Source organism: Stegodyphus dumicola, chromosome 7 (assembly GCF_044657685.1).
Source record: "Stegodyphus dumicola isolate Sdum_Otavi_A_Nest chromosome 7, ASM4465768v1".
NCBI classification, from domain to species: Eukaryota; Metazoa; Arthropoda; class Arachnida; order Araneae; family Eresidae; genus Stegodyphus; species Stegodyphus dumicola.
In genome coordinates, this window is record NC_140774.1 from 199840904 (window position 1) to 199860069 (window position 19166).

Below are 19166 nucleotides of genomic sequence, written 5' to 3' on the forward strand. Positions count from 1 at the left end.
TTTTTTTTGCTTTGCATCTTTATTTTATATTTAATATTAATATGCGGAATAGCGAAAAAATTCTGAGTAATGAAAAGGGGTCGCTATTAAGAAAAGTTTAAGAAGCCCTGCACTAGTGTGTTTCTCTTCAGATTTAGTTACACTATAAGGTATTTCTCCCACTTCCCTAGCGTGCCTTCGTGGTGTAACGGTAGCACGCTGGGCCGGTACTCCAGAGGTCCGTGGTTCGATTCCCGGCGAAGGCGGTTGCATATTTTTCATCTTTTCCGCTTCCAATTAACCTAATGACTCTACAACACTAGTGACCGAAAAGGTAAGACCGCTGAATACTCGCATTTCGGCCCGAGTTCGATCCCAAGCAAACGACTGGCTGCGTAGTTGGTTTTCTTTATGTGTAGCGTGAATACCAGCCTTCCTTGAAAAACTTCTCCACGAATGCATCCCTTCCCTTAGCAGATAGTTCTTACGTGCTTTGCCATACATTAGTAACCTAACCTCATAGAATCCTACATATTTTATATTGTAAATGAATGTTGTTGTACATCATGTCATCATATTGATTGTACATCATGTCATCATGTTGATTGTACATCATGTCATCTTGTTGATTGTACATCATGTCATCATTTTTTGACAGTAACACTAAAGCAGTTGCTTTTTCCGAGTGTGTCGATTTCACTTTTAATTTATGAATAAGAATTCAAGTTCGTAAAAATGATATCACAAAATGTATGAATGAATTTACGAAATTTTGAAACAAGCCCCGACGGACTTTTACCATGAGTGATGAAAGATGATGAGAAATGGAGAGGTAAAGGTGTGGATGGACTAAAACGAGCGAGGTGGGTGCAAACGCACGCTTCGGCCCCACCCAGTTCGTGACTAGGGTCCCGGAAAGCGGTGCCAAAGGTCGCAACGCGTTAGGGACCTCCAGTATATAAAAAAAAAAAAATGGGGTCTCAGTCTCGGATAGGATCGGGGATTTGGGGTTGAATGGTAACGTTTTGGCGCTTCCTGAAGGATTGTTCCGCTGAGGAGGTGTTAACTTTCCGAGTGAAGTCGTTCGAGTGGGTGGGAGTGGATGGAAAGGGGTGATGGCTCGTTGCATCACAACTCCAGTTTCATTCATGGTTGCAGGCACAAGTGGGAGGTAAATGGACCAAAAAGCAGATTGTTTCCAGCGATTGTTTTAAGTACTCCATATCTTGCAAACAGCGGTGAAAGTCAATTGCCATAAATTATTTGGGTTAAATTTGTAAATGGTCTTCGTCAAAAAAAAAAAAAAAAAAAACCATTGTGACATGTACACCACGTGACTTCCTTCTACAGAACACTAAATTATACGCATTTTTTGCTGCAATTCATTTAAACTGATTTCCTCGAATTCCATTAGACATATATTAAATAGACATTAGACATTTCATTAAAAATATCAGATGCAGTTAAAACATCAAACACACATAAAATATCAAATACAGTTAAAACAATTTTTAAAAAAACTAATTTTTACAATTAATTTACAATTAAAATTATACTTTCTACAAGCTATTCGGCCAGCGGGCAAGAAGGCAGATTTTTCGGTGCACAGACTTAAGTTTCCTTTTGGTACCACTTGAGGTGCAGAAAGACTTTATTCATTATTCTACTAAATTTTAGAAGTAAACAAATATGGCTACTATGGTAAAAAAAATTAGCCGCACTTAAGCAATTTTTAAATTGTTCATAATTCTACAACTATTGCATGCATATTAACTACAGCCATAAAAACTTTAACCAGACGATAAGAACAACATAATTCAACCATTTTTAAAGGAAAAAATGCATAATTTACTAACATATAAGAATAAAAACTGAGCTCACCAAGCCGAGTAACAGGCTGGAGATATATATATTTATACCCTTTTGATGCGGCCGATTGCAACCAAAATACGAAATGCACAACTACATGTTATAGCAGTCCTATATACAAAATTTGAACGTTTCTGAAACTATTCGTTTTTGAGATATGCGAGATACATACATACATACGTACGTACAGACGTCACGAAAAAACTCTTTTGAAACCATTTTAAATCAGTTTTATAATTCGTTTAGAGGGAAAAAAAAGTCATTTTTTCTGTCCTTACGTAGAGATGTCACGCAAAAACATCGTTGAATCGTATTCGATAGCGGTCAAAATGGATATTTTCGTTAAAATATGATATTCGGAATTTTTCGTAATTACAATACTTCCTTACAAGGAAGTAAATGTGCATTTTACCTGTTTTGCGCATTTCTGTTTCATGATAACGACTTATTAAACTTATTACATTTTAAATAATACCGTGTTCTTCATGAAAGAAACTTTGAGGACGGGTCGGAGAAAAAAAAGCTTAAAAAATTCTAATTAATTTTTATCACAAACTTTAGTAAAATTATAGAGATAACCAAAGTGATGCAATTAACTTGTTTATTACTTCCAGAATCAACGTAAAATTTAAAAAAATTCTTTTTCTTTCAAACGTGGAAATATGTTCTTTTCATAGGTCATTTGTGTTATTCATGTCCCGACTATCTTAAAAATTAATTTTGCGATTATTTAAAAAATTGTCATCTGGCTGATTATGAGTCGTAATTTAGTAACTTTTTTTTTATGTACTAGGCCCATCAGCGGCCGAGCGGTAAAGTCGCTGAACGCTGGTAGTTCGGTCCGAGGTTCGAATCCCGTGAACGGAACGGGCTGGCTGCATGAGTGTTTTCTCCATTGTAACGTGTATACGAGCCAGTTTCCCTTAGAAAGTCATCCACGAAGGCATCCCTCCCCTTAGGCAGACAGCTCTCGAGGCTTTGCCGTAATTAAATAATCTAACCTAACGTAACCTTTTATGTACTATATTTCTCAGTAATTTCTAAGGCTCGGTATCTGACTTTTAAAGAAAAGCATAAAAAATTACAATACAGAGTTCAACATTTTCTCCCTATTTTTAATTTTATATTTAAAAAAAAAAAAAAAAAAAACTAGGACAGAAAAAAAAGAACATACAAATTTACGTTCTTTAATTACTGTACGGGAATTTGGAGGTCCTGGTTGAATATAAAATTTAATTTCTGCGATAGAAAGATAACATATGGAAATTTTGGAAAGTCGTATCTACGTGGAGCAAACAGGTTATTCTTAAAATCACTTGGTTCGAAAATATTCTGCAGAGACTAGTGGTAGGAGAAGAGAATTATCCTACTCTCAGTTACTGTTCCTTGAAATATATCAGTTCATTCTGATGGGTGTGTGTGTGTCTGTGTGTATTTAATTATGGCAAAGCACACTAGGGCTATCTGCCTAAGGGAAGGGATGCCTTTCGTGGAGGACTTTCTAAGGAAAACTGGCTCGTATACACGTTACACGTGGGGAAAACCACGAAAACGCCCATGCAGCCAGCCCGTTCGTGGGATTCGAACCTCGGACCGAACTACCAGTGTTCAGCGACTTTACCGCTCGGCTGCTGGTGGGCTTCACTCTGATGGGAGAAAACTGAATTCCTATGCTCTGTGATACTTCTTTTGCAATTTGAAGCAAAGCCCACTGATGGAACACAGCAGTAATTATTATTTAACACTAAAAATGGCGACATACAAACAAGAAGAGAAAACGTATTCTAACATTTTAAAAATAAAATAAATATATTCTTCGTGCGAGAGCCACACGTGGCTCTCGAGCTTGCATTTCAATATTGCCAGTAACCAATACATTATTATTCTATTATTTCAAATGCACGAGAGATTAATAAGAACATTTAAAGCTGCTACAGTTCATAATTGGGCCGTAAGTCTGATCCATTCTCCCCACTCGTGATCTGGTATCTTATGTAAAATTACATTTTTTAATGCGCAATTCTTTCGCGGAGGATTATGTCTCACTTATGGAATCGTGGAATCGCCTTTTTTTTTTTTTTGTGGAAACAGGAGGTTACTTTCTGCTGCCTTTTGTTTAAGGTGGCAAGAACCTATTATAGTCGGCTCTAGTGTAGAATTGGGTGCCCCTTCAATTAGCAACAATTTTTTTTTTTTTTTTTAAATTTTGGCGATGAAACCTCACTTCTGGTTACCATGAAAGTTTTAACTAACTTTGTTTTAGCTTCCTGATTTTATTTAAATGAAAATAGATTGATGTGTACATGGACAAATTTAAGGCAGTGCGCAATGCCTAGTTTGTGCAAGTCTAGGATGTTTTTTTTTTAAAAGTGAAAACAAATGGATGTGTACATGGACACAGAGTTTGTGCAATTCTTTGACTTCTTATTTTGGTTTTGTGTAGCGGCCATCTTCAAGTTGTGCCTTCTTGGCGCCGATCTTGGCGTCAAAAAAGAATTTCCAAGGACAAAGGGCACCCAATTTAAACTTTTACCTTCAAGTCCTCGAAGCAAATAAGAACAGTTCTATATTTAAAGTTCTATATATACAGTTCTTGCAACTGTTCTATATATAAAACTGTATATATAGAACAACTATTCAGCTGTAAACGCAAAAAAGGGGGGTAGTTCTGTATCTCCCGTTCTACTTGGGGCGATTGGCGAATTTCAACTTGTGTTTTTCATTCTAAAAAGCGCGGTTTAGGATATGTATTAGATTTCTATATAGCCATTTTTCTTATGTAGGTATTTTGACACAAAATCGGGCTTTTCTGAAATGACATGTCATTTTTTTTACTTCAATTCTACAATTCAAATTACGACAAACTGCCAAGTTTTGTAAAAACCGCACGAGCAGTTTTTTAAAAAAAAAAATTGGGTTATAACCTATGAAATTTTTACCACCATCTTAAAGTAGATGTATTTCTAAGCATGCTTACAAAAAATTAGTTTTTTATTCAAAACTTCCTGAGATATATGTGAATTTATATATTGGCGCGTTTTGAAATTTGGCATATTTGTTATAAGCGATAATAACGCCAAATGTGGTTAACGCACTTTGTTAAAATTATTTGAAAGTATGAATTGAAGGCCTTTTTCGGAAAAAAGGAAAATAGGTTGCCATAAATTAAGAAGTTCGCTAAGTAAATTATTCTTGGCGCAAACGGAAAAGAACGGGCCAAGATAAATTTAGTGAATTTCTCAGTAAATTTCGTACCAAATTTTACAAACTTTAATATTTAGGCATAATTTGAGTCGTAGACTCGAAATGCGGAAAAAAATGGGCATGTCATTTCCGAAAAAGTTCGACTTTGTGTCAAAATGCCTATATTAGACTAATGTTATAAATAAATCTAATATGAACTAAACTAAACTCAGTGGCGTAACAGCCCTAGTGGTCCAAGGCCTGCAGTGCCCGAAATCTGCTTTCTAGACCGTGGGCCTCAGGGTTGCGTAAGCATATGCCCTGAACAAGTGGTCAGCTTGTCGCAGGACCCGCAGTGTTTAGTCCCCAAGCGAACTTGGTACTCATTTTATCGACCCAAGTGATGGAAACCAAGAAATGAAAGGCTGAGTCGACCTTGCCCAGCCCGGGAATCGAACCCCGGACCTGTGGTGCTGCTGCGCGATGCGCTTGCCACTGCGCCACCGGGCCGTAAATCTAATATGTATGTCGCGCATTCGAGACGTAAAAAACGCAATTTGATTTTTTTTTTTCCCAGTGCACTTCAGAGAAGTAGTTGTCCAGTTACTGACAAGGAAATACTCAATACTCCAAACCTTCGTCATTTCTAACCACAATTTTCGACTGTAACAAAGTTTGATAAAAATTCTTTTGAAATATGATTTCCAAACCAAATTATCTTTATCGTAGATATAAATATTATTCGAGGAAAATTCGATACGAATGGCAGAATCTCTGAATCATTTGTTCTTATTTGATTGCAGGTAAATAAATACTTAATTTTCCTTGCCGAATGCATCTGCCCCTTGGAAATTAGTAATAAAAAAATTAAAACTTTTTTAATCTCTTATGTTCGACCGTGGCCTCTCCAGAATTTGTTTTCAGTTCGTATGTCCGAGTAACTGAAGGAAATTTGTCATAAAAGTATTATTATAAAACCTGTTTAAAAATTGTTGGAATCCATTTATTTTTTAACTGCTTAAATTATATACAACTGACACAAAAATGTATCTTTTTTGTTGTGTTGAATTATTTTAATTACTGTAATTCTTTATTCCAGGTAAGCGATGGCGAAGTTTGACGCCGGCAGAGAGGCAGCCATACGTTCAAGAAGCAGAACGTCTCCGACAGCAGCATCAGAAAGATTACCCTCATTACAAGTATAGACCACGAAGAAGAAAAAGCACAAAAAGAGGTAATGGTGCAGCTCCTGCGAAAAGTTCTCCGACTCCTCCTGTACCCCAAGCTTCTGGTGGTTCGATTGGGGCGTCTCCTCATTCAGTGTTCCAGAATGGATACAACCCATCTTATGAGACACCACCGTTGTCATACACTCCTCAGCAACATGGTTGCAGCAGCAATAGTGCAAATCGCATGGGTTTCCACAACCAACAGTTGAATTGTGATTTCTATGGCGTCCAAACACCCGATTGCTCCCCTAATGGTAGCCCAAATAATGATAGTATAAAATTCCCCAAAAAAGAACTGGGTATGGGTGTCGAGTATGCTCAAGATAAAAATAATAACCAACGGGTTGATGGTAATATAAGAGGATTACCAACACCAGATATGTCGCCACCTCAAACTGAACAAGAAGCTTCCAACCGCCTTCAGATGCAGAGAAGGGAACCGAATCAAGGCAGAGTATCCAATAACAATACATTGATTCAACTTATTTCTCAGTTTGGTGGAACTTCTAACTACCTAAAGGATATTCGACCTCCATACCGTCTGCCTATGCGATTGGCAGCATCCACGTTGCAAGCACTCTCTGCTGCTTCAGGGAATCCTATCTATACTGTGTCTGAATGCGGCCAGCATACGATGATCCAAGTTTCTTCAGGAATGGATGTTCAGCGTCGTGATTTCTATCATTCATCGTCTTCCATGTCACCCATCAACAGCCCACCTACTACCATGTCAGAAAGAAACAGTCCATTTCCAACAACTAGCCATCTATACAGTGCCTTACAAAATCGTTCACCTAGTTACAAACATCTCAGCAATTATAACCCATGTTCCAATGATTCAAGCGCTACAGGAATGTACTCCAACCAGCAAACGCCTCAAGTCAAAATAGAAGTAGAGGATTGCAACTCGGACCCAGAGCAACAGTTTCAGTTCTTGCCGTCATACAGTTCTGCAACGTCTTATTCCAATGCGTCGTCCATGAACTTTACGTATAACAGCAGCTCTTTCCCTCCGCAAGAAGCATATCAGAAGAACAGTGATCACACGAACGGGTTTCCTATCAGCAAAAATTCCAGTATCGGTAACTCGGCCAATTATAATGCCATGAACTCCGCGGATACCTCTTTTGTTCCAGATATTTTCGGAGACATAGATGGTAAAGAGTTGGATCGTTATCTCACAGGGTCGTCTGCTTATTCAGCACCAAATGCTGGTCCCACCGATTCTAATAACATATCATCTTCCCCATTCCCTCCACGTCATCAGCAAGGTCAACGGACTGTTGAAGATACTCAGTTTGGAAGCTCCTTCCAGGACTGTCAGAAATCCATCTATGGCAATCCATTAATGGATGCTTCTGGAAGCAACAAAATGGTTCTAGGAACTGAAGAGGAAGGAGATACGATAAGTGAGGCATTTGCTGCTTTCAGGTCCATTATAAGTTAGCGTAGAAATGAGCTTATACAGCATTTGTTATGAAGTCTTCAACATGAATTCTGACTGATCATGAAAATAAAATGTGCTCAAAAATAAATACTTGGAATGTCAGTGAATTTTGGAAACCGTTCTTTTTGGTGTTGACAGGTGGTAATGTCCTGCATAAGTTCCTTAATATTTCTAGTGGAATAAATATGTGGGCATTTCAACAGTGTTACCGGTGATATTTAAACTGTTATTTTTTTTTAATGTGGTAAATCAGCATGGCGAGATTTTATTCTGCGTTTTCTTATAATGGTAAATGCTCTCATTTCGTTAGAATATGGTGGAAAATGACTCAGAATCTGAATATAAAACAATGAGAGTTACAATATTTTTTTTAAAGGCCAAAACTTTGAAATAGTGTTATATTTTCGAATTCATTGAAACTGTTTTAACTGTGTTTGTAACCTGTTTTTAAGTGCAATGGCTGTTAACTGAAGAACAAAATGAAGCGAACTTACCATTCCATATGAGTATTACTAAGCCTATGAGTGAGATAGTGAAAAATCAAAACTTACGTACTTTGTTTTCATTTTAGAGAGAACTTATTTCAAATCATTTTGATGAAGTCAAGTATTCTTTTTACAAAGGAGAAAAACTCAGTGTTTGAGTTTATTTTTTTATTATTCGAGAGAGTATTATGTGCCTTTTTCCCTTTATTAAAAGTGGTTCATATGTACAGAATTTACATGTCCAAAAATATCTGTGTCTCTGTTTAAATTTGTTTTTATTTAGACACTGTTTACCAACCTGAAGATCAAAAGTTATTTTTATAACATAGTTTCAAAGATACCAGTGATTTCTTCCTTTTTTAAGTTCGTACTTGGAAAAGTACACGTGTAAAGACATATTTGTTGCAGAGTTTAAAATAAAGATATTGTTTTGAAAGATTTTCTGAGTGTAATTATTTTACGAAGATTTTAAATAATATCCTCAAACAAATTTCTTTGTCTTCGCCTCTTGATATGAAAGAATCGCACTGAATTTAATTCATATCAGTTATCCTATCCTGTTTTTTTTTAATTACCTCCTTCTGATTTAAAATTAAAATTTAAAACCTGAAAATAAAATAAAATGTGTGTTCTAAAATTTAAACAAAATATTTATCAAACAGGTCATTAAATTCCATAATCTCAAAAGTAAACAAGCGTTTAATGAATGCGAAAGAGTTAAGTCCAATGAAACATTTAAAAAAATCCATTTACTTTTCTTTAAGCCAAAAGTATGTTCTTTAAAATATTACAAATGAGTGGATTTTATTTTCTCGCTTATATTTATATCAATAACGGGCGACCCAAAAGATATAGTGGTTAGCATCACTAATTGCCGTGCCGAAGTGATAAGTGACGGAGGACGTGGGCACTGTCCCTTTACCTTAATGGTTAATCAGTACAGCATCACGTCCGGCATTATCCGAAGGGACCGTGTTCGAATCCCGGAAAAGGCATGCATGTTTGTAAACGTAATAGTGTCGGTGCGGCAGGGCGGCACTCTAAATATGCGGCGAACTGAAATCCTCTCGTTTGGTGGAAGGGAAGAGGGGTGGGAAACCCTCGGACCCGTCCCTCCTGGGGTTTTCTCCATCAAAATTTGGGGAGGGGTGGAACTGAGCTAAATACGACTGTAACCTGTAAGGCTGCTCAAGACTGTTGCCAACGACAGGAGTATCTTGCGCTCCTTGCCACGAGGAATTTTCTGAGCTCAGGCCGATGTTATTCTCGGACAAGTGAGCATAAATAACAACATACCAATAATTGTAATGAAATGTATAAAACTTTAAAAACTAAAACTAAACTCAGCGGCGCTACAGCTCAAGTGGGTCAAGGCCAACAGTGCCCCGAAATCTACTTTCTTGACCGTGGGCCCCAGGGTGCGTAAGCATATGCCCTGGACAAGTGGTGAGCTTGTCGCAGGACCCCCAGTGTTTAGTCCCCAAGCGAACTTGGTACCCATTTTACCGACCCAAAGGATGAGTCGACCTTGCCCACCCCTGGGATCCAACCCCGGGGGGGGGGAACTTTATTTCATCTAAAACTTCATAAATAAAATTTTTTTCTCGCAACATAAACTCAAGTTAATATTATTTTGTTGGCCTAAATACCCTCTACCAAAATTGAGGTATAACAGAAAAACTACTAAAAAGAAATTGGGCTAATCTTTGGAATACGGTAACAGGTAGTTTGGCGACATTTTGGTAAGGCGATAAAGGTTACTAGCTAGGACTTTAGCAGTGTACATGGATAAAGTCAAGAGTGTGCGCAATGCCATTTTTGTGCAATTCTGGGATTTTTTTTTTAAGTGAAAATAGGTCGACGTGTACATGGATGATACCGTGTATGTGCAATTCTTGAAAACGCAGCAAGCAGTGGGCGATTCTGCACTTTCTCCCAATTTCGCACCTAATCTTCGTCATGATTAAGCACTTTTGTTCCATAAAAGTTCTAGCATAAGCGTAATTCGGCTAGCAGATTGTTGGAAAAAAATGTTAAGTTAAAAAAAAAATGCCTTTACTTTTTGAAAACAAAATGGCGTCCAAAAAAAAAAAAAAAAAAAAAAAAAAAAACTAGCAGGTTGCTGTAGCAGGGTTGTTGGTCGGCAAATTTTCTCCAAAAAATCGCCAAGTTACCATAATCCGAAGATTAACCAGAAATTGTGTTACTTGACACGTTATGAGGGTCGCCCAAATGGGAATGCGGTTAGTCACTCTGACTGCCGTACGGAAGGCCCGGGTTCGAATCCCGGAGAAGACGTGGATGTAATTTGTCCGTACGTCCACAAGAGTCAACTGTGGCCCACCTGTCTGGTGCCTCCATAATAAAGAGACCAGAGTTTAGTAGTGGCCAACCTCTAATAAACTGCTAATGGGAGAGGGAATTTGTTAGAAGTATAAGCAGATTAATACAGTAGGCTAAATTCAGTGTTTTAAAATTTATTTGTAGCATTTCAGGTAAGTGGCAAATGAGCCATCTCTATCTTTCTGTCAGTGTTTAGCATGATCCTCTTCGAGTAATTTTGATCAAGTGGCGTCAGGCTGATGGCAACTGAAGCAAATTTGCATACTCAACGAATACCTTTCCCGTAAATTGCCGTATTTGCCGAACTATGAGACGAACTTTTTTCCTTTGAAAATAGGTCTCAAAAACGGGTTGCGTCTTGTACGTCGTTTGTGAATGGGTCAAAGCTTCATGGGATGCCGTGGAAACAAAGACAGTGGTTACATCATTTAAGAAAGTGTGGCATTAGTAATGCACTGGATGGTACAGAGGACAATTTGTTGTATGAGGACTCAGTTGTTGATTCAGAAGAGGTTTCGAGTGACTCTTCATTGAGCTCTGGAGATGAGTGTCTGGATCTGTCTAAAAGATGTTCTTTCCCAGATAGATTGGGTATTTTCAGAAAGTATTACTTTATATTTAAAATGGTGTAAATTTATTATAATCTAAATTTATTTATGTAAATTTATTATAACGTTCAAAAATGGGCATACAAAAGGAGGTGTGTCTTATAAGCCGGAAAATACGGTAATTAGCAATATTACAGCAAGAATTTGAAAAAACTATTTAAAATTCCAGTAGTCTAGTTTAGGAGGCAACAGTAGGTTATAAAGTATTTTCTTCCTCCTTTTTGCAGGCCTTGTAACGGTAACGGTCCTTTCTGCATGCTTGTAACGGTCCTTTCTGCATGCTTGTAACGGTCCTTTCTGCATGCTTGTAACGGTAGTAAACTCGGCGCGTATTCGAGAGGTCCCAGTCCCGGCAAGGGCATTGCTCATTTTTTTTGCTTGTTTCCTGCTTCAAAATAATCTAATGACTCTACGGTGGCGCCCGAACTAAAAGGTCGGTGAGGATGATTCTTCACCAAACGGATTTGGCAATTGGGTCCTCTCATACCCAGTCTCCCTTTAAAAGGGGGTTAAATAATGCGTTTTCTCTCTCCTTTCTGCATGCCTTCGTGGTGTAACGGTAGCAACCTCGGCGCGAATGCGAGAGGTCCAAGGTTCGAGTCCCGGCGAAGGCATTGCTCATTTTTCTCTTCTCCTGCATCAAAAAACCTTAATAACTCTTCAAGGCGTTTCCATAATAAAGAGGACACCGCTTCCTACCTTAGTAGTGGCCAACGCCTTTAAACGACTAAAACCCGCCATTCGAGGTGGGGTGGAGATTATTATGTGTTATTTTATATATTATGAAGCTGTTATATATTATGAAGAATTTTATTTATTATGAGGCTGTTACTAAAGAGAACATACCTTTTATGGAAATATCTGGCTCCAAACGAGTAGCTTTAACACTCATGAAAGAATATTTTAATAATGAGTGGAAAGAACTGTTGGAAAACTCTGATAGGAAGAAAAACCTACTCATAGATATTGTTTAAAATGTTTCTTTACAATGATGTAGATATGAATCAATTGATTACGGGACATGGGAGGTTCCCATATTACTTGAATAGGTTTAACATACAAGACAATGAATTATGTTGTAAGGATCTTAAGTTTTACTAACGTTTATTTTATTTTAAATCTTTACTATCACTTCTTATTTTCTACTTCCGGCCAGAATTAAAAGCGTTAACTTATTTATGCAAAATTTGTCTGGCGAACGCCAAGTACTTAAGTTGTGGCTTTTTGCCAAGCGAGAGAGAGGAAGGAGTTAGTCGAAGCAGGCCGCTTACCTTAGAAGTTTTACTCGGTGGCTGGTTGCCTTCCAGGCCAGAGGTTTAATCCTCTTGATAATTTTAAACGTATTGTAGTGTTAACAGTTCTCTGTACTACATACGGCTTCCTGTTAATATAAGGCCAATCTTCCACGTTTATTATTTCAAAGTCAAGTTAGAGTTTAGTTATATTTTTTATATTCTTACGTTTAGACCACAAGTAGTGGGTCTTTGTATTCCGAAGTACGGAAATATTGTAAAGAGAGAAAAATAAAGGGTTTTGTATACCCTTCTTGTGTATCCTGTCTACTTCCCACAGTTATTGAACATAGCTTTAGTAAGCTCTCTGTTCCGAGTCAGGTCCTTGCATGTTCCCAAAGAAAGTAAGACGGAACATTGAACCTGATAATGTTTGAATTGTGGTGTTCCAGGACATGCCAGACACTTCGTGGTGGACTGTCCGCTAATAGATACTATTAGAAAAAGTTTTAATAATGTATCATTTGATTTTAAGAATTTGAATTTTAAACATTTTAAGCATTTTTCAAAAATTCTAATGAGCTTTGTTAATAAAAATAGGCAAGTTGTTGGCATTTTGGTATGAGGGATTTACTTTGGTGAGCATTATTGGTGGTGCAGTAATTTTTAGGAGCTTGAATTTAAATTTTTAATTACACTTGGGATTTAAAGGGTTTTAATTTTTAGTTTTTATGTGTGGTGCCCTGTCAATTCCAATGTGTTGTTTGTTTGGTAGTGTTTTGTGTTGTCCTTATATATGTACATTTCCTTTATTTTTGTTTTCTTATACTAACATATATTTTTCTTGGTTAGTTATTTTTGGTTTTATGGGTGCCTCTTTAAGATGATAAGATCACTTCGTGATCAGGTGGGTGGGGAGCACTCCAGCAATGTCAATATTATGAGACACAAGTTCTTGCTTTGAGGGTGACTTATTTACTCTATTTTTAAGGGAGAAGTACTTTAAGATAGCTAAGGAAAAAATTCACAAATAAAATTAAAACTAAAGCTGAAAGCTTTCAGATTTTACATTACGCCCAAAGGAGTGGTTTTTTTCTTTTTCTTTTCTTTTCTTTTTTTTTTTTTTAACGTTTTCTGAGTTACCATTATTTACTAAATATCATGCTATTCGCACTTAAACCATAAAATTCAATTCAACAGCAGTATCGCAAAATAATTTTTAAATGAGCATATCTTTCGAATTTCGGATACACAGTCTCACGCGCTGGAGAAAAAAAAATTTTTTTTCCTACAGTGTTGCCATTGTTCGCTTTGAAATCGTTGAGTATAGTAATTAAAAATTCGTTAAAGTGTTACAAAATATGAAATGGATAATAAAACAAACTCCATATTAGGGCTTCCAGATGCCCATATTCGGGTGGAAACTTAAAGTTATTCAAAATTCGATGGCTCTAGGTACCGTTGTTTTATCCCAATGCGAGAAACATACATACATTTATGCACATTTTTCATTATTTAATTTCTTTAAATATAACACAGGGCTCTAATAGTTGGTGGCAACAGTTTGGAAAGTAAACCAGCATTTATAGTGAAGCAACGCAAAATGCCAAAGTGAAATTTTCTGGGCTAATAAATGAATAGAACATTGGGACTTTTACATCTCTGTCTACCAATACTAGTAGTTTGGTCTCGGGGTTTTGTCCTCCAGATGGTAAGCTGGTTGTATGTGGCTTTCATTCTTTTTTACCACTTTGATACTGGCCAGTTTCCCTTTGAAGATCCTCCGAGATCTTCTCCAGAATGTCCCAGAAAAGAATAATATTAACCAATTCAATCTGTATTCTGAATTTCCAGCATTGCGTTTCAAGTTAAACTAACGAACTTTTCTGATAACAGTATCATAAAATAAATAATTCCGTATTTAATTGCATTTATCATTTTTTGAATTAAAGTTTTACTGAAATTATAAAAACTACGTAAAAGCACATAACAGCTTCATCTATACTAAAGTTTCATGATAATAATAATATTATTGCATTCTTTACTGTCCATAACTAATCTAAAATCCAATTATCAAGATAGTATTAATTGTCAAGACAGTTCAAAAGTTAGGTGACGTCGCATATGCGGCAAAGAATGAATTGAAATGTTTACTTCAATTCCAGAAGGTGGTTGTAGGCATAATAATCAAACCCAAACATCCATTTTAACCCTTTTTTGCATCATGTCCACTCTAGTAGACAAACGTTTAAATTTGTTTATTCTTCTGTAAATGCCTTAATAGATTCCATTCCTGTGTTTTTTTCATTCTATATTATTAGAACTTTCAGCTGTCGATCATAGATGGCTGTATTGCATCACTAAGTAGAGCATTGCTATTTGGAAAATGGCTGCCGCTTCTTTTTCCAAGTTAGTACAATTTCTCATAGTAAACATTATATAATATTGCTTACATTTTCTTACACTGCCATTTTTTTTATTCATAATTAGTCATTTTAGACATTTTATTTTAAATGTCAGTTTGAGAAAATTGTGGAGTGGGTAGATAAAGATCTACCGAAAAGAGTGAATTGAAACCCAAATGTACTGCTTATCAAACCAAAACACCACTGGAAATGTTTATGTTTAGCAAGGAATTTCTGGAACATTTGACATTTGAATCCAATAGGTACAGGTTACAAAATCGTAGCAAAATGAATTCGATCACAATCGGCGAAATGGAGGTATCTTGGGGGATCTGTATGTACATGTCAGTTGTAGATTTACCATTTAGAAGATGTAATGATCACTGCGAATAAGCCAAGAAATGATTTCAAATGCAATGACCGTAAATCTTTGGGAAGCGATTTGTATGCATGTACGTACATGCATGCTATCCACTGTAGTGAATAAATTGTAGCAATTATTTAAAACGAAATTTGAATAAAATTAATTTTTTTCATTATTCCTAAGGTTATTTTAAGTAGAAAAAATACAAATATTTTCGTTTAACTTCTCTTGATTTGTATGCAACAAAGGGTAACTCGTTTCCCGATAAGTGTAACTCGTATTTTTAATTAAAGTTTACTTTCTACTGCATATCTTCTGTTTCATTTTATGATTAAGGTAAGTCTTTATTACTTTGTAATATGCTTAATTTTAGATAGCATAGTGTAATATATTTTTGGGGGAGAGAGGAGATTTTTCTTCTCTGACACGCTCTTAAGTTCTATTTTCTTTTAACATCGGATAATTCGAAGTCTTTTACTGAAAACCTTTGAGTTCGAATTAACGAGCTTTAATATATCTTGAGAAATTTTGAATAAAGTACTCTAATAGTTTGAAGATATGCCTAAAAATACAACGTCTTTAAGTTGATAGTAAAAATTTTATAGGTTATAATACGAAACGTTTTCCGAAAAATTGATAAAAAAGCAAATTTTAAAAATAAACAAAAAAAAAAATATCTGTGACTTTTATTCGGATTGAATCTAAATTTCGAGCTGTGAGAGAAGATTATTTAATAACGACAAAGTCTCGAGGGCTATCTGCCTAAGGGAGGGACACTTTCGTGAAGGACTTTCTAAAGGAAACTGGCTCGTATACACGTTACACATGGGGAAAACCACGAAAACACCCATAAAGCCAGCCCGTTCGCGGGATTCGAACTTCGGATCAAACTACCAGTGTTCAGCGACTTTACCGCTCGCCCGCTGGTGGGTCCTGTGAGGGAAGGAATCAATTAAGTTGAATAAAGAAGAGAGAGATGATAATTATCAGGATAATTATATACCAAATTAATGATTACCAAATTAATCGGTGCCTGGGTTACTGGCTGCCCTCGTTTGTGAAGATACGGCGCCCCTTCTTTTGAGCTATGGGGACACTCGTGTCCAGGTAGGCTGAAGGGAGCCTCCAATTCTTACAATTCTTACCAAATTAATGAACAATGAGGAGCTAAACATTTGAAAGCTAATTTTTCAAAAACTATTCGCGCGATTTTTACAAAACTTGCCACTTTGGTATAATATGAGTCGTAGAAAAAGTCCGATTTTGTGTCAGAATACATTTATCAGAACATTGCTATATATAAATCTAATACATATCCTAAGTCGTGTTTTCGAGGCATGAAAAACGCGTGTTGAATTTCGTCAAACGGGTCGGAAACGGGAGATATAGAATTATTCTTTTTTTTTTTTTTTTTAGCTCAAAATGGCTATTAATTTCGTTTTGGCATTTTGCGTTCGTCACTATAAAAGTCTGAATCGCTTTTGAAAGTGTTGCCACCCAATATTAGAGCCCAGTATTATATTTGACAAAATTAAATACGGAAGAACCTTCATGAATGTAATATTTGCGCGTTGCGATAAAACAACGGTCCCTAGAGACATCCAATTTTGAATACCGTAGTCCTGAACTTTTGAATAACGAATTTGCGATAAAACAACGGTCCCTAGAGACATCCAATTTTGAATACCGTAGTCCTGAACTTTCGAATAACGAATTTCGAATTTGTTTTTATGATATTGCTGTTGAACTGAATTTTAAGGTTTAAGTGCGAAGAATATGCTATTTAGTAAATTAAGGTAACACACAAAACATTAAAAAAAAAGCTTCTTTAGGAGTAATAGAAAATCTGAAAGCTTCAGGGATTTTTTTTATTTTTTTATTTTTTTATTTTTTTAGCCCGGAGGGCTTTAGCCCAAAAGGAATATTAATGTCGTTTCCGCATTTTGCGTCGAATCATTATAAACTGCGAACTTCTTTGCCACCAAATGTTAGAGCCCTAAGAGAAATTAAGTAATGAAAAATCTGCGTAAATGTACGTATGTTTCTGGCATTATGATAAAACAACGGTAGTACCTAGAGCCATTCAATTTTAAATAACCTAGTCCTCCACCCGAATATGAGCATCTGGAAGCCCTAATTTTAATTTGTTTTGTTATCTATATCATATTTTGCAAAACTTTCACGAATTTTTGACTAACAAACTCAACAATTTTAAAGAGAACTATGACAACACTGTATGGAGGTAAAAAAAAAATTATCTCCAGCGCGCGGGACTGTGTATCGGAAATTCTAAAGATATGCTGTTTTTTAAATTATTTTGTGATACTGCTGTTGAACTTAATTTTGTGGATTAACTGCGAAGAACATGATATTTAATCAATAAAGGTAACACACAAAATGTTTAAAAAACGCCGCGCTAGACGTAATTTAAAGTCTGAAACCTTGCAAGGTGTACTTACATAATAGAAAGAAAAATAAAACTAAAGTCATGCAGCCAATAATATTGTTAACTTTGCAAATTAAAATTTATAACTTATAAATAAAAATGAAGTTGAACTATATAAATTTCACTTATTCTAGTACTCGTGTTGTAAACTACGAATTTTTTGCTCATTTGCCTTTGTGACGCTAATGCTATGACTGCTATTCCTGTTTGACTAAAGAAAACATTTTTATCTCCAACGCGGGATTTGCCACTCGGAAAAATGCGTACGGAAATTAGTTTTTTCTGCATTTTTAATTAATATCTCGGTTGATTGAAGTCGTACGAAAATGGGAACACTCGAAATGGCTTGCCACGAATTTTTAGAATCGGGAATAAGGTATTTAATGTTTGGCAACGCTATTTTTTATTTCATTGCAAAATTTACAAATTTTTTATTAACAAACACTAGGATTTGAAAGCGAGCAGTGGCAACACTTCTCGAAATAAGGCAGATTTTTATCTCCAGCGTTGAGACTGTTGTCATTCGGAAAAATGAGCGAGAAAATTAGCGTTTTTGGAGTTTTTAATTAATATCTCTGATTTTAGCTACTTTTTATTGGAAAAAAGTGGACGTCGACCTTTTCCAGGACCGAGAGAAGAATTGTAGAAAGTTTGGTGACGATAGCTATAGTAATGACTGAATTAATCGCGAGCAAACACACAAACGGACATTCTTCTCTCTATTTACATATGCTGATACAGTTCTGCACTTCATAAAGTTTTACTTTGTTTATTCCTGTTTAATTTGGAGGAAACTGTGAAACTGAAAACTTGTACGCAATGAACAGTTGCTAATTTGACCATTCAGTTTCGCTTAAATATATTTTATTACAAGCAATTTTTTTCACAGTATTATTGTTGCTCCAGGAAACGGATCTCCAATATATATTCCGCAATAGTTCCAAAATTTGCTTCCCATTTATGAGGAGAAAAAAAACGGGTGAAATAAAAAAAAAAAAAAAAAAAGATCCATTTTCCAAAAAGCATTTTACGAGAATAATTGAATGGACAATTTTCCTGAGTGGTCATTCAGTCGGAAGACGTGGTCAGCAATCATGTGGCTTCGCGGAGCGTGTAACCTCGAAAATATTATTTTGTAAACAAGCTATTGAAAATCACATCCTTAAAGAAAAAGATAGCATCGATTTCTGCAATTCCTAATAATGCTGAATGTCCAGTACTACTTTTCAAGTACGAACAAGAAAAACGTTGAGCGAAATTTGTAAATCATTACTCAAGTCTCTCCCCCCCCTTCTTTCGTCAACCCTGGAATTCTAAAAATACTGTTCGTGACGTTAAATTAAAATTCTTAAATGCGATATTCCTTTTTTTTAATGATCACATTTATTCATATGCTAAAAATATATTTTAGTTCCTTGTACAAAGTAAAGGAGGTGTTGTAAACGCGAAAATTTTCGGGTATCGTATTTTAACGAAAATATCCATTTTCACTGCTATCGAATGCAATTAAAGAATGTTTTTGCGTAACATCTGTACGTAAGTTCAGAATAAAGGACACCTTTTGCCTAAAACGGGT

General features: G+C 36.0%; 1 protein-coding gene across 1 annotated transcript in view; it reads left to right on the forward strand.

Moving 5' to 3' along the window:
* The window catches only part of LOC118189758 (uncharacterized), a 171292-nt gene extending 162664 nt beyond the window's left edge, over positions 1-8628 (forward strand). Inside the window, exon 2 of the mRNA XM_085821225.1 lies at positions 6131-8628. Within this exon, the coding sequence (XP_085677351.1) occupies positions 6131-7707 (1577 nt within the window). The 3' untranslated portion in view covers positions 7708-8628. The remainder of the gene's footprint in view (positions 1-6130) is intronic.
* Positions 8629-19166: the final 10538 nt, after the last annotated feature.